The sequence below is a fragment of the Gopherus flavomarginatus genome, chromosome 9 (genome assembly GCF_025201925.1).
Source record: "Gopherus flavomarginatus isolate rGopFla2 chromosome 9, rGopFla2.mat.asm, whole genome shotgun sequence".
In the NCBI taxonomy this organism is placed as follows: domain Eukaryota; kingdom Metazoa; phylum Chordata; order Testudines; family Testudinidae; genus Gopherus; species Gopherus flavomarginatus.
The window spans coordinates 16,647,780-16,660,923 of NC_066625.1; the positions used below are offsets into that span (position 1 = coordinate 16,647,780).

General features: G+C 43.2%; 1 protein-coding gene across 1 annotated transcript; it reads right to left on the reverse strand.

Moving 5' to 3' along the window:
• Positions 1-6,991: 6,991 nt before the first annotated feature.
• ANKS4B (ankyrin repeat and sterile alpha motif domain containing 4B) lies at positions 6,992-12,292 on the reverse strand. Its single transcript, XM_050966753.1, has 2 exons — positions 12,129-12,292; positions 6,992-8,078 (listed from the first exon to the last, which is right to left on the reverse strand). Exons 1-2 carry the CDS (start codon positions 12,290-12,292, stop codon positions 6,992-6,994), a joined length of 1,251 nt encoding a protein of 416 aa, XP_050822710.1.
• Positions 12,293-13,144: the final 852 nt, after the last annotated feature.

Genomic DNA, 13,144 nt, shown 5'->3' on the forward strand with positions numbered 1-13,144 from the left:
ACGTTCCAGTCTCTGGTAATGCAGCACATTTTGTTTTCCCTGTGCTGCCTGTCCAGTTTAGACTGTAAGCTCTGTGGGGAAGTCGCCAGTGCTTCTGTATGCTATACAGGGCTGAGCACACCAGTGGGGCTCAACAAATATTTATGCAGGCATAGATTTGGCTGGATGCTTTTACCCACAGTGTATAAAGTCCTTCTAGATGAAAGGCACCGTATAAATGTAGGCCATTATTACAAATGGGTCGAATTTTGGGCCAATTATACAGATTTGTGAGTGGGCGGAGGGTTTGTTTAAACAAGGAGAGCTGCTTATGAAAGAGCTTCAGGAAATGACACTGCAGATTTCATAAATGAAGAACAAATTCATCCTTCTCAATTATAGCATATTAACAGATGGCCGGAGGGCTGTTCTACAGTAGGAGCCGCTTATTAACGATGTCGTTCTTCAAGGGAATTGCTTCAAGAAACGTTTGTTTTGTTTTGTTTATCATTTAAAATGAAGGAACTTTATCATGTGCATCCAGGCAGTCAGCCCCCACATAGGATTTTGCTGTCTGCACCATTAGGAGGTATGGCTGATTCTCAAAGTTGGTATCAATAAAGTAGATTTACAAGTGGAAACACAAAGGGTCAGATTTTAAAAGGTGTTTATGTGCCTAAAGATGCAGATAAATGCTTCTGAAAATCCCATTAAGTGATTATCTGCATCTTTAGGCGTCTGCATACCTTTAAAACTTTGATACAAAGAGCCATTTTATACCTATTACATTGTACTCTGGTCCAATTTCTTGTTGGCTATATTTTAACTGTACAACACAGTACAGAGATTGGTTATTTATTTCTACTGAGTCTCCAGTCAAAACAGGCAACAAATCAGCATCGAATTACCTATGACTGTGGAAAAAGTTTCCATGTAGCAGTTCCATCTTCAGTGGCTTCATTCACAGATGGGTTGATGATGTGGTGAGAGAGTCCTAAATAAACACTGGTAATGTGTAGGGGGAGTCAGGGGAAATTGCAAATTGTAATTGGATTTCAGCACTATGGAAAAGTCAGTGCAGGTGGCATTTAGCTGGTAAATAAGGCCCAGGAGGGTAATCATGGGCCCAGTCCAACAGTCTGTACTCAGGCAAAACCCACTGAGTTTTTAAATCAATTTGCCTGGCCAAGGATGACAGGATTTGGCCCTTTGCGAGTCTCTTGTCAAAGGGCTAAGCCAGGATGCCTTCAAGCACATAAATATTTTCAAGATCCTTTTTCTTTCTTTCTTAAACATTTAGGCCATGGCTACACTAGAGAGTTGCAGCGCTGGTGAGAGGGTTACAGCGCTGCAACTTAGGATGTGGCCACACTTGCAAAGCACGGCCAGCGCTGCAACTCCCTGGTTGCAGCGCTGGCTGTACACCCAGTCGAGCCTCGGGTGTAGCGATTCCAGCGCTGGTGATCCAGCGCTGGTCAGCAAGTGTGGACCCCACCAGCGCTTTTATTGACCTCCGGGGTATAAGGAGGTATCCCAGAATTCCTGTCCACAACAAACCGGAAGAAAGGGAGAGCTCGGAGTTCAGCCAAACTGCTTATTTAAAAAACAAACACAGCTCCTGTTTCCTGGGCGAGCGGAGGCAGGCAGGGGAATTACTTTGGAATGTTCACAGCTGTTTGCTTGAAGAGAGACACAGCACGCTCACACGGCAGAGGGGGAGGGGGAAGTCCATGCTGAGCAGATGCTTATCTTGTCTGACGGCTATTTAGGAGTACATAATTTGCATTTAGTGAATGAGAGAGGGGTGGGGGAAGGGGGTCAGAACTTTAAAATGATTGAAGGTAGGCACCGTGTGTCTTCCAGTCCTTAGAACTTGCAAGGCAGGGAGCTGAGAACAGTGTCAACTCCAAAAATCCATTCTGTCTGTCTCCTCCATGCTCCCTGTCACATTCCACCCCACCCCCTTCTTTTGAAAAGCACGTTGCAGCCACTTGAATGCTGGGATAGCTGCCCACAATGCACCATTCCCAACAGCGCTGCAAATGCTGCAAATGTGGTCACACTGCAACGCTGGTAGCTGTCAGTGTGGCCACACTGCAGCGCTGGCCCTACACAGCTGTACGAACACAGCTGTAACTACCAGCGCTGCAGAACTGTAAGTGTAGCCATGGCCTTAGTTAATTATCTACTGGGTTTTTTTATGTGGAAAAAAATGCTGTCTGGTTTAATTAATGTTCTGAGCCCTGCAGCTATTGTAAGTTTCACAGCATGGGACTCCAGAACAACTGCCTAATGGAAAGAAGTGTTGATGCATCAATACATTGTCTTCTGTGGAGAAAAATGAACAGTGTAAAGTCTGGTTGAGGCAGGGAGCTATGTTGTTTCAACAGACTAAGGAACAGGAGGAAGGAGCAAAAAGAGTGGATCATGAAAAGTGTAAAATAGATTAAAAACTGGTGACAGTGTCCACAAAGGCAATGTAGAAGTATAGCTGTATTCAAAAAAGAATTAGCCAAGTTCATGGATAGGTCCATCAGGGACTATTAGCCAAGATGTTCAGGGATGCAACTCCATGCTCTGGATGTCCCTAATTCTCTTGACTACCAGAAACTGGGACTGGATGATGGGATGGATCACCTGATCATTGCCCTGTTCTGTTCATTCCCTATGAAGCATCTGGCACTGGCCACTGTCGGAAAGCAGGATACTGGGCTAGATGAACCATTTGTCAGAGCCAGTATGGCTGTTCTTAATGTACTTTTTAGGATCACAGCTGAGCAACAGCACAAATCCTGTATGTACAGGCTGAGATTTTCAAAGGCACATAGGGGATTTATAGGCCCAGCTCCAATTAATGAGTAATGCAGCCTCTAAGTACTCTATTTGGCTTTGAAAATCTATCAGACTGTGGTAGCTCCAGCAAAGTCATTGGATCATAGAATCATAGACGATTAGGGTTGGAAGAGACCTGAGGAGGTCATCTAGTCCAACCCTCTGCTCAAAGCAGGACCAACACCTCTAAATCATCCCAGCCAGGGCTTTGTCAAGCTGGGCCTTAAAAACCTCTAAGGATGGAGATTCCACCACTTCCCTAGGTAACCCATTCCAGTGCTTCACCACCCTCCTAGTACAATAGTGTTTCCTAATATCCAACCTAGAACTCCCCCACTGCAACTTGAGACCACTGCTCCTTGTTCTGTAATCTGTCATCACTGAGAACAGCCGAGCTTCATCCTCTTTGGAACCCACCTTCAGGTAGCTGAAGGCTGCTATCACATCCCCCCTCACTCTTCTCTTCTGCAGACTAAACAAGCTCAGTTCCCTCAGCCTCTCCTCGTAAGTCATGTGCCCCAGCCCCCTGATCATTTTTGTTGCCCTCTGTTAGGGGGCTTATTCCTTCACCTTCTTACTTCCCTGGTCCTTCTCGCATGAACAGAGAGCAACAATACCCAAAGTCCAAAGGTGCAAACAATTCAATGTTTATTGGAGTGAACTTCCAGCAAGCATGATTCCAGTTTCCTTCCTCAGTGTCCCCCTTCCCAGCTCTGACACCACAGAGCCTTGCCTGTGTCCCTGTTCCCATCCCCTGTTCCCATTCCCCCTTTAGCAAAACATGATCCCAATTCCCCCATCCCCAGTCCCTGTTCCCATTCCTCCCCGCCCGCTTCCTGATTCACTGCAGACTATATAGTAAAACCTGCATTTTGCTTAGCTATACCGTAACCAATTATTTTACCGAAATTTAACTAACCAATCCTAACATATTGTAACATGGTTATTTAACCAGTTATACCCCACCACCTTAATTGGTTTACACCCAACAAAACTAATTATACAGTAGACAGAAACAATTACAGAACCGGCCAAGAGACCATGCAAATAAACATACAAAACAATACAGAAGTGAGGATTTCACAGCTACATCTATACAGACATAAGGGTTCTCCAGCTGTGTCTATTGATAAGTGAGTTCTTGCCAGACAGGATGCGATCAAACTAAGTTTCCTTTTACATCTTCTAGGCTCTTCCCTTTCTCTGGAGGTGATAGGAATATCAGGACAGGATTGTATTCCTAATAGCCCAATAGCACCTTATTTCAATGTGACTAGTTTGGAATGTGAGGATGTGACCATACACTTCCCAGCTTATGGCTGCCTAACTACGTCTTAGCTGAAGGCCTTAGCCTGTCACAGTAAGAGAAGGCCATTACACAGATTTTGATTCTTTCTTTTATACCTCTATAACTAGCTAAGTGATAAGAATACACCTAAATTCTTAAAATATAGGCCTTTGCAGATAGGCTATCCTAACACTCCACCCCCCCCCCTTTTTTTTTTTCTTTTGGGATCCTCCTGCTCAGGTATCCCTGGAAAAGCGTAGGACATATGGCGACACATTTCCTGATAGGACCAGGCATCAAGGTGGAAGGTGTCAATATTCCATTTGTCCCACTGCCCCTTGTGTAGTACAGTGCCCTGCACCTTCTCTCGTACGGGCGTACCACACCTCTTCCAATTAGTGTTTCAGACTTCCCATTATAGTGGGCCCGAGAAGGTTGGGTCCAGGTTGTCTTGCACACTGTGGGGTGGAGAGGGCTTACTACATTACTTATAGGTTATCTGCATATGCAGCGTAACACAAGTACTGTTAACAATATACAATGCACAGCAACACCGAGTCCTGACCACTGCAGTATGGTCCCACATCCAAGCCACTACCAAAACACTGCCTCTCCTCCTTCGACAGGGTTAAGATCTTAATGTGTCCAGTTGCAACAAGCTGCCCCTGCCGGTTTTACATGCTTTTGTTCACATAATAAGTTCATTGAATGTCCACAGAGAAATGGGTTATTGTCCAAACCAACTTAACCACTTGGTATGGAATCAGACAGTATGCCCTGGTTTGATTATTCACAGCAATAAGATTTACAGATCCATTTGTGCACCAGAGTCCTGATAGCAGCATATAGATGTGTGTAGTTTGGTTGGGGGCTGGTGTAATTGTGCCCCCAGAAATATATACATTTTCAGCAAAACACTTTATATACAGTACATCCAATTGTCCACCCCTTGCCATAGGCCATAGATCCTGCTCCTCCATAGCCGGTCAATCCCCAGCCTGTAGCAGTGCATGGGATTCTTCCATCCTAAGTGCAGGACTCTGCACTTGTCCTTGTTGAACCTCATCGGATTTCTTTTGGCCCAATCCTCAAATTTGTCTAGGTCACTCTGGACCCTATCCCTACCCTCTAACGTGTCTACCTTCCCCCCCAGCTTAGGGTCCAGTTGACTTCAGGGGTCACAGAGCAAGACCCAACAAGTGCAACACGGGTTAAGAGGAGGGATTAACTCCCATCACACAGCCCTGGCTCTCTAGGGGACACTGCACCAGCAGTCCTACAGAGGATCTAACCCTCTGAGCAATCACACCTCGTAAGCAGAGGTCTTCTCAATCCAGCAACTTGGAAGAGGCCGGTCCTTCTTGGAACCAAGGCCCTCCTGCATAGTGCCATCACTTTGTTTTGAAGGCCTGCTTCTTTAATGAGGTGAGGCCAGCTGTACATGCCTCCATCTAGGACAGAGTTATTTTTCCTTCCTCCCCATGGGTATATACACCCTGTTACATACAGCTTCCAAGCTGAAACCATGAGTGACCAGTAGAAAATACTGGGCATTAGTAATACAAATTCCATTAAAAATGGTAGGGCCCTAATTTTCAGAACTCTGCAGGGAAAATGCATTTCTTTAGAGACCAAGCAAAGGGCATGTCAAATTAAACTAATACAAATGCTAGCCAACCCTCCCCTGGCCTCAGTAAAAAAAACACCCTACATCTTCTTGTAATTGAAGGCCCTTGTATCCATTATCAAACAATAACTTTTGCAACTAATGTGACAAGAAAGAGGAACATACAACTCAAACTAAATGTGGCTCTGTCAGGAGTTTCACTTTTTTAAAAAACTATGGAACATCTCTTGAGCAGTGAGAAAACATGAATGACAAGAATATGAAACTTATTGGCACAAAGAGTTCATTCATTCATTCAGAGCCTATAAGAGAGTCAATGGGATACAGTCAAAATCAAGATCAATCACACAGTTCTCAAATACTGTCAATGAAGACACCTTGCAGCAATGTATTCAGATTCTGAAAATTACCTTATTTTGTGGTACAGAAAATTAAAGATCTCTGGTGGTTGGAAATGCCTTGTGGCACATTGCTTATAGAGTGCAGGGAAGACTTTTATGTAACTGGCTGTCAGTAATATTTTACATCATTAAGATTGTTAAAAGAAGATATGCCTAGCAGAATCTTTAAGTGGGAAGGATTAATCTCTGGAACTATTTCTTTTACATAAGAATGTAATAACATAAGAATGGCCGTACTGGGTCAGATCAAAGATCCACCTAGCCCAGTATCCGGTCTTCTGATAGTGGCCAATGCCAGGTTCTTCAGAGGGAACGAACAGAACAGGTTTGCCAAACAGTTTAAACACAGGGGTGGGATAGCTTAGTGGTTTGAGCATTGGCCTGCTAAACTCAGCATTGTGAGCTCAATCCTTGAGGGGGCCATTTAGGGATCTGGTCAAAAATCTATCTGGGGATTGGTCCTGCTTTGAGAAGGGGGGTTGGACTAGATGATCTCCTGAGGTCTCTTCTAACCCTGACATTCTATGAGAGGCAAGGGTCACCATACCTCATCCTGCCTAATAGCCATTGATAGACCTATCCTCCACGAGCTTATCTAGTTCTTTTTTGAACCCTGTTATGGTCTTGGCCTTTTCCATATCTTCTGGCCCTTTCTTTACCTATCTGCATTCTCTTTCTTTTTGTCAGGATCTAAAGGTCATCCATTCAAACTGATGTTCTTTATTGGTCCCATTGTGCACTCTTAATCATCTGGAAACCCCTTTGTCTTTTCCTGTGGAAGATGCCAGAAAAGAATCATACATGGCTTTAAAATAGCAAAAGGATGATGAATTAATGCATAGTTATTGCAACAGGCACATTTATTTATAAGCGAGTATCTACAAGCTTCCCAGGTTTCTCCAGTGCCTGCTTTCTTCTATCTGCTGCACTGAGGACTTTCTTCCTTGGGCCCAGCTGCATTTGTATGCTCAGTAGGTCTTCATCGGAGCATAGCATGAGGGCATCTAAATCAATCTTTTCTCTCATAAAGACAGGAACAAACTCATTCAGATTCTGTGATGCCAGAAATACCTCAAGAGGGGTGCTCTCAGCTTCATCATCATCCCATCCAATTTCATCCTCATTCCAAGGGACATCGAAATCATTTTCAGTATCTAGCTCACTTGTGCTCTCAGCCCTTTCATGCCGAAAAAGCTCAGTTGGCATTTTAAAACTTATTTCTTCTTTCTCTGAGAACATCTCTTCAGCATTTATCCCTGCAGACAAATTCCGTCTAAACACAATATTGCCGAGACCTGGCCGTTTGAAAATGGACACATGCTCCTGCTCGCCATCATCTTCAGAAATATTTTTCCCTTTAAAGTCATTACATAATTCATCCTCATCTTTTTCACTGAATACATCCATCACGGTAGTTCGCCCAGCCCTATCATCTTCTTGGCCATTGCTTTGTGCTTCCTGATCACCTGCGTTTTCATCTTTCTTTTTTGACTTCATCCTGAAGGTGTCCTTCAGATTTTTGGGGAAAGAGCCCAATGTATTTGGAATAAAGAAATTGGACACCTTTGTCCTGGAGGCTGTTGCACTGGTAGAACTCATTGATCCAAACTTTTCTTTGTTAAAATTCCTGGTCATTTCGTTTTGGTGTTTCTCTTGGCGCTTTTCACATTCTTTGATTTGTTTCTCAGCGTTCCTCGGGGCCTGGGCTTTGAGTTTGGCGACTCTTTTGGGATTCATTACACTCTGTTCAGAAGCAGCTTTGTCTAGGATTCTGACACATTCATGCTGGTCCCTGCTGGCAGCTGCATCCAGAGGAGTGCGCAGATCGTTATCCAGGGCAAATATATTGGCTCCGAAGTTAATCAAGAATGAGACACAGTGAATGTGACCATTAGAAGCCGCATGATGGAGAGGTGTGTTCCCCCAGATGTCACATTTGTCAGGGTCACCGCTGAAAAGCAAAATAGGAGTAAGGTGGGCATGTCAAAACACAGCTCAAACATAGCACTCAATGCAATTGGAATGAACTGTGATCCAGGGCCAAATTCAGTCCTGCTGTAACTGGATGCAGCTCTACTGAAGAAAAGTGGGTGCAACTCCACCGTCTTTAATGGTGTTGCACCTGCTTAGTCCAGGGCTGAACATGGCTGGATGTGTGGCCTGAGCTCTAATCCGAGTGCTGACGCCAACTCCCTCTGTGGTGCTGAGAAAACTCTTAGGGCTAGAACATGATGTGGACTACAGGCCCACATAGGCATAAGAACTGTCCTTTGTACCCAGGCATGGGATTCCCAGATCTTTACTGCAGGCACTCCATGCTTGTTCACTAACTCCCTGGAGCAGAGGGGTGTAAAGTGGGTGAAGGCATGCTGCACCTGCCAACAAGCCAGCTAGTACGACTGAGGGGGTGTCATGCCTCATGTAGGCCAACAACAAATTACCATCTCCCTCTCCAGCCAAGGAGAAGCTGTTCAGGAATGGTGTTTCAAATGGGCATCTCAGAGAGTTTTACTATTGATTTCAGTGGGAGGAGGATCAGACCCTAGATTCAGTGAAATCCTAGCCGCATTGAAGTCAATGGCAAAATTTTCATTGAATTCAGTGAGACCAGGATTTCACTCAAAATGTTTTTAAGAATTATTGATGAGCCTTTCCTTTCGAATGTAAGATGCAGGCACAATGGGTGGAGACTACTGTATTCCACTGCCTCAATAAATACTCATAGTCTCCATGGAAGCAACTTGATTGATAATTAATAGGTAAATTATTAGGAGCAAAGCCCTGATGCTAGACATTTGTCTTCTCTGCAATTAAATATAGTTCAGAGAGAAGCTATCCTTTTTCTTCAACTCCTTTGTTCTTCTTAAACTGTTTTTGCCCCTGGGTTTTTAAAAGCAGAAACTCATTTGAAAATAAAATTGTCATATCCATTCCTTTTAATTTAAAGCCAGTGAGAAGTATAGTTTCTCTCTCCCTCTTGCATTAATTTCACACAATCCTGATGTCTATAGATTAGAATAAACTGGAATCTTTTCTCTCATATTAGGCAGACTTAAATTATATTATCAGTGGCTCAAAAGGTAACTCAATTTTGTGCATCCTTTTACCAGTGTGGTCACACTTTTTCACAGATTTTAAAGTTCAGAGCCTGGTTCACCAAATGTGAATGAAAGAGATCGTATCATCACAAAATCTCCAGCGGGCATTAATCTCTGGCATCAAATGTCACTGGAAGAGATGCTTTAAATGATTCACCGTTAATTCTAAGTTATTTATTCAGCCCCCATTACCATGGTATCTGAGCACCTCACAACTTCTAGTGTATCCTTACAACCCTGTGACGTAGGACAGTGTTACCACCCGCATTTTACAGCGGGGGAACTGGAGTACAGAGAGACTAAATGACTTGCCTTTTGTCCCAAGGGAAGCATGAGGTGAAGTAGGGAATTAAACCCAGTAAGATTAGCATCCCTACTAGTCCATCCTTTCTCTCATTGTGATACGTATTAAAACGGTGGTTGCTTATGTCCATAATTTTAGCCGTCGATCATTTGTAATTATTTTCCCTTCTGATGCCTTCCATCCTAGCATCTCAAAGCACTTTGCAAACTAGGTTTTGATTCTAACTCAGCTCAATGGGACAATGGATAAAATTAGGCACGTGTTTATGGGTTTGCCCTCTTTGGGTTCTCTTGCACACCTGGACACGAGGAAGCAATGGGCCTGATAACTCAAAGGAAGCCGATTCTCCCAGTCACTGGGGTTGCAAATAGGGGGAAAGCTTTCTTGCTTTCTCCTCCCCTTGTGCAGTACACAAAGGCCAGGCACAATCTGGCCCTTGGTGACTGTGAGGGCAAAGTGCAATGTAGATGACAATGGCTCCTTATTACTGTGGTTTTGTTTTACATTAGAATGAATACGTTCCAAGCTTCAGAGCCTGAAAATCTGTAGCCATTCTGAGGAAAAACTTCCACTGTATATGAGTGTCTTTGTCAGAAAACTGCAGAAGGCTATTCTGCTTCGAGGATAAGAGGATTTTATTAAAAATAATAGCTACCAAGAAAATGCCATCTGACTTGAGCCTTGTTTTAAAACCTTCCAAAGTGCAGCATTTCCCAGAGACCCAAATGGACATTTTTCAGACTAGAATAGTGTCTCTGTGAGTCACTGTGGACTACCTACAAAGTCAGGGAATCTCAGGTTAAAATGGATGATGAGTTCCTGAAAGCTGTAACTACTGTTTGAGGCTCTCAATGGCAACAGCATCCCAAAGTTGTCCTGTCTCAAGCTGATTTGAGTGAAAAAGATTTAAGATTTAAAATGAAGAGAGAAAACAGTCTTGTGGGAGTTTGGATGCTCTGTGACACATGCCCTAACTTACACATCATACATGAGACATTGGAACCTAGGAAAATATAATCTTATCTTCTTTTTCTCTGTTAGTTGCTCCTTCTCTTCTATCTTCTGAACATTGTGGGTCAAAAATTCAGCTGCTGTAAACTGATGTAGCTCTGCTGACTTCAGTAACTTCAACAGAGCTATGTCAATATACAGCAGCTCAGGATCTATTTTTGCTTCTCCTAAGGTAATCGCAGTAACCACACAGTTTATAGGTCTTCTTTATGGGTAATAAAGTAATTACTATTGCCACACCTAAGATCAATGAGCAAAGAGGAACCTCTAGCTGTTAAGCTTTACCATGCACAGAACCCATTTGCATTCTATAGTTTACATTCTGTCTTTAAGAAAAAGACAAAACATGTCTAAATAACCATTCATTTTTTCATTGGTTTTCTGATCTTCCCTCTGGTTTATTGTACCCTATATGAAAGAACACATTGATTTAATTTCCCTCTCATACTAGAAACAACATTTGTTTCAATGGGACCCAGCACAGGAAAAAAAAAAGTATCCTCTGGTGAATCTTATTGCAGGATCAAAGCCTAAAAGACAGACTCAGAGGAGACAGAATACAGTGGATAATCTAGAGGAGGGAATGACTTTTTATGTTATTTATTGCTATTTGTACATTTAGTAGTTAGAATTAGAAATATTACTACTACCAAGTACCGAAGCAGAGAAAGCTCCTGGAGGAATACTCTATATTTAATTCCTTTTCAGTCTGCAGGAAGCCTAACTAAAACTCCAACAACAGCTCTGAATGCTATCCAGGCATTATGACTGTTTCTAAAACTACGAAGAGCAGAGAAATCATAATTTTGTGTTCAGTCCTCTCTAACACACAATTCTGGTTTCCTTCTGAAAATCACCGTGAGATTGTTAGGTATTTACATTTACAAAATATCTGTACTTTGGAAACAAGGGGCATTAACGTTTTGATAAACTGTATTGTTTGCTGCTGTTGACTTCTCAAGGAGGGATTTCTCTGCTGAGCCAGTTTCTAAGGCCATGTCCAGACTACCCGCCGTATCGGCAGGTTAAAATCGATTGCTCGGGGATTGATATATCGCGTCTAATGGACGGGTGAGTAATCCGATCTTAGATATTCGACTTCAGCTACGTTATTCACGTAGCTGAAGTTGCGTATCTAAGATCGATTTCCCCACCGTAGTGTGGACCAGCCCTAAGGAATATTAAAACAATGGGTGTGACCCCCACCACTAATGGCCAATCTCCTGTTGTCTTGAAGTGTTAATTGTGGAAGCTGCTCCATGAAGGCAGCCGCCTGTAGCCCCATTGACTTCAATGGGGCTCAACAGGAATACAGGGGTCTGTTCACCCTGATCAGTTTACAGGATCAGGGCCTAAGGCTGCGTAACTGAAATGAAGAAGCTACTGAAACCAGGTATAAAACAAACTACAAATATTGGTTTAAATGTTAAGTGCCATTCCCACCACCACCATAACCCCAGTGTCACATTCAAGTCAATTAGAGAAGAAGGAATGATCTGTTTGCTTCACAATTTGCATTAATGGAAGCCAACTACTAGCTATAATTTTGTCTGGCAGGCTTTGGGAGACTAAGGACTGCTATGCTTACCCTCTCCTACATATGACTTCCACTGCCTCCAGGTACCCATGGTAAGCTGCCAAGAGGGTGGCTGTCATTCCATCTTCATCTGAGGTATTGAGATCTTTTCTGGTGGCTTCTTTCAACAGATCCAGGTTGCCATCCGCGGCTGCTTTGTGATACCTGGTCGACATTTCCAATAGCTCCCAGGTCCCTGAGGCTGTGTCTCTCACTCTGAATTACAGCTGAGATGCACAGCTGCACTTCCGCTACCAGGATAGTTAATTAATAATTACAAGCCGAGACGTCAGCTTCAGCAGGATAGAAATGAGAAGGCAAAGTTCATCCCCACAGAACTTGTCCAGATCTCTGCATAGTTAATGCGGCAGCTGTGCAAATAGGTGTCTTGGTTTTCCAGAAGGATGACTGTGCCATTTGCCATTAACTCCAGTATTCTACATCTGAAAGGCATCTGGGTTTCATTCATCTACCATTGTCCCTCCTCCTCCCTTTTTTATAATATGGGGTGAAATTCTGACTACGCTGAAGTTAAAGGAAACTTTGCCATTGACTTACATGGGGCCAGGCTTTCACCATTGGTGTTAAGACGAATCTCGATTTTGACAGGTGAAATACTGGGGAAGAAGCATACCTTAGACTGGGCAGCATTTGGCATTACCATTTTGTAGCAGAAGCTGAGGAGAACTAAAAGAAGATTGAGTAATAAAATGCCTCCTTATCATCTATCCTGGTCATGATCAACACACCTGCCATTTGATGTATTTTCTCCCCTTACTGTTTTCTATATTTAATTTGCACTTGACAGAATCCAAATGCAATAATTAGGAACAACAGTATTTGACAAGGTGAGCCTTTTACTATTTATTATGTTCCCAGGAGGAGTAGTGGTAGCAATTACAAACCTGGCATTTTAGGTGAGTGAGGAGTGTAATTACTGACTGCAGTAAACCCTCATTCATTTCCCACAATGCATACCACATAATTCAGTGAGGTCTCTGCACAGATTTTTTCCCACCCCCCTCCAA

Excerpts from the sequence above, each read along its gene's own strand:
- ANKS4B (XM_050966753.1), bottom strand. The coding sequence starts at position 12,292 with ATGTCGACCAGGTATCACAAAGCAGCCGCGGATGGCAACCTGGATCTG. Across the intron at positions 8,079-12,128 it reads GAAGTCATATGTAGGAGAGG|CGGTGACCCTGACAAATGTG; the intron begins GTAAGCATAGCA and ends TTTGCTTTTCAG.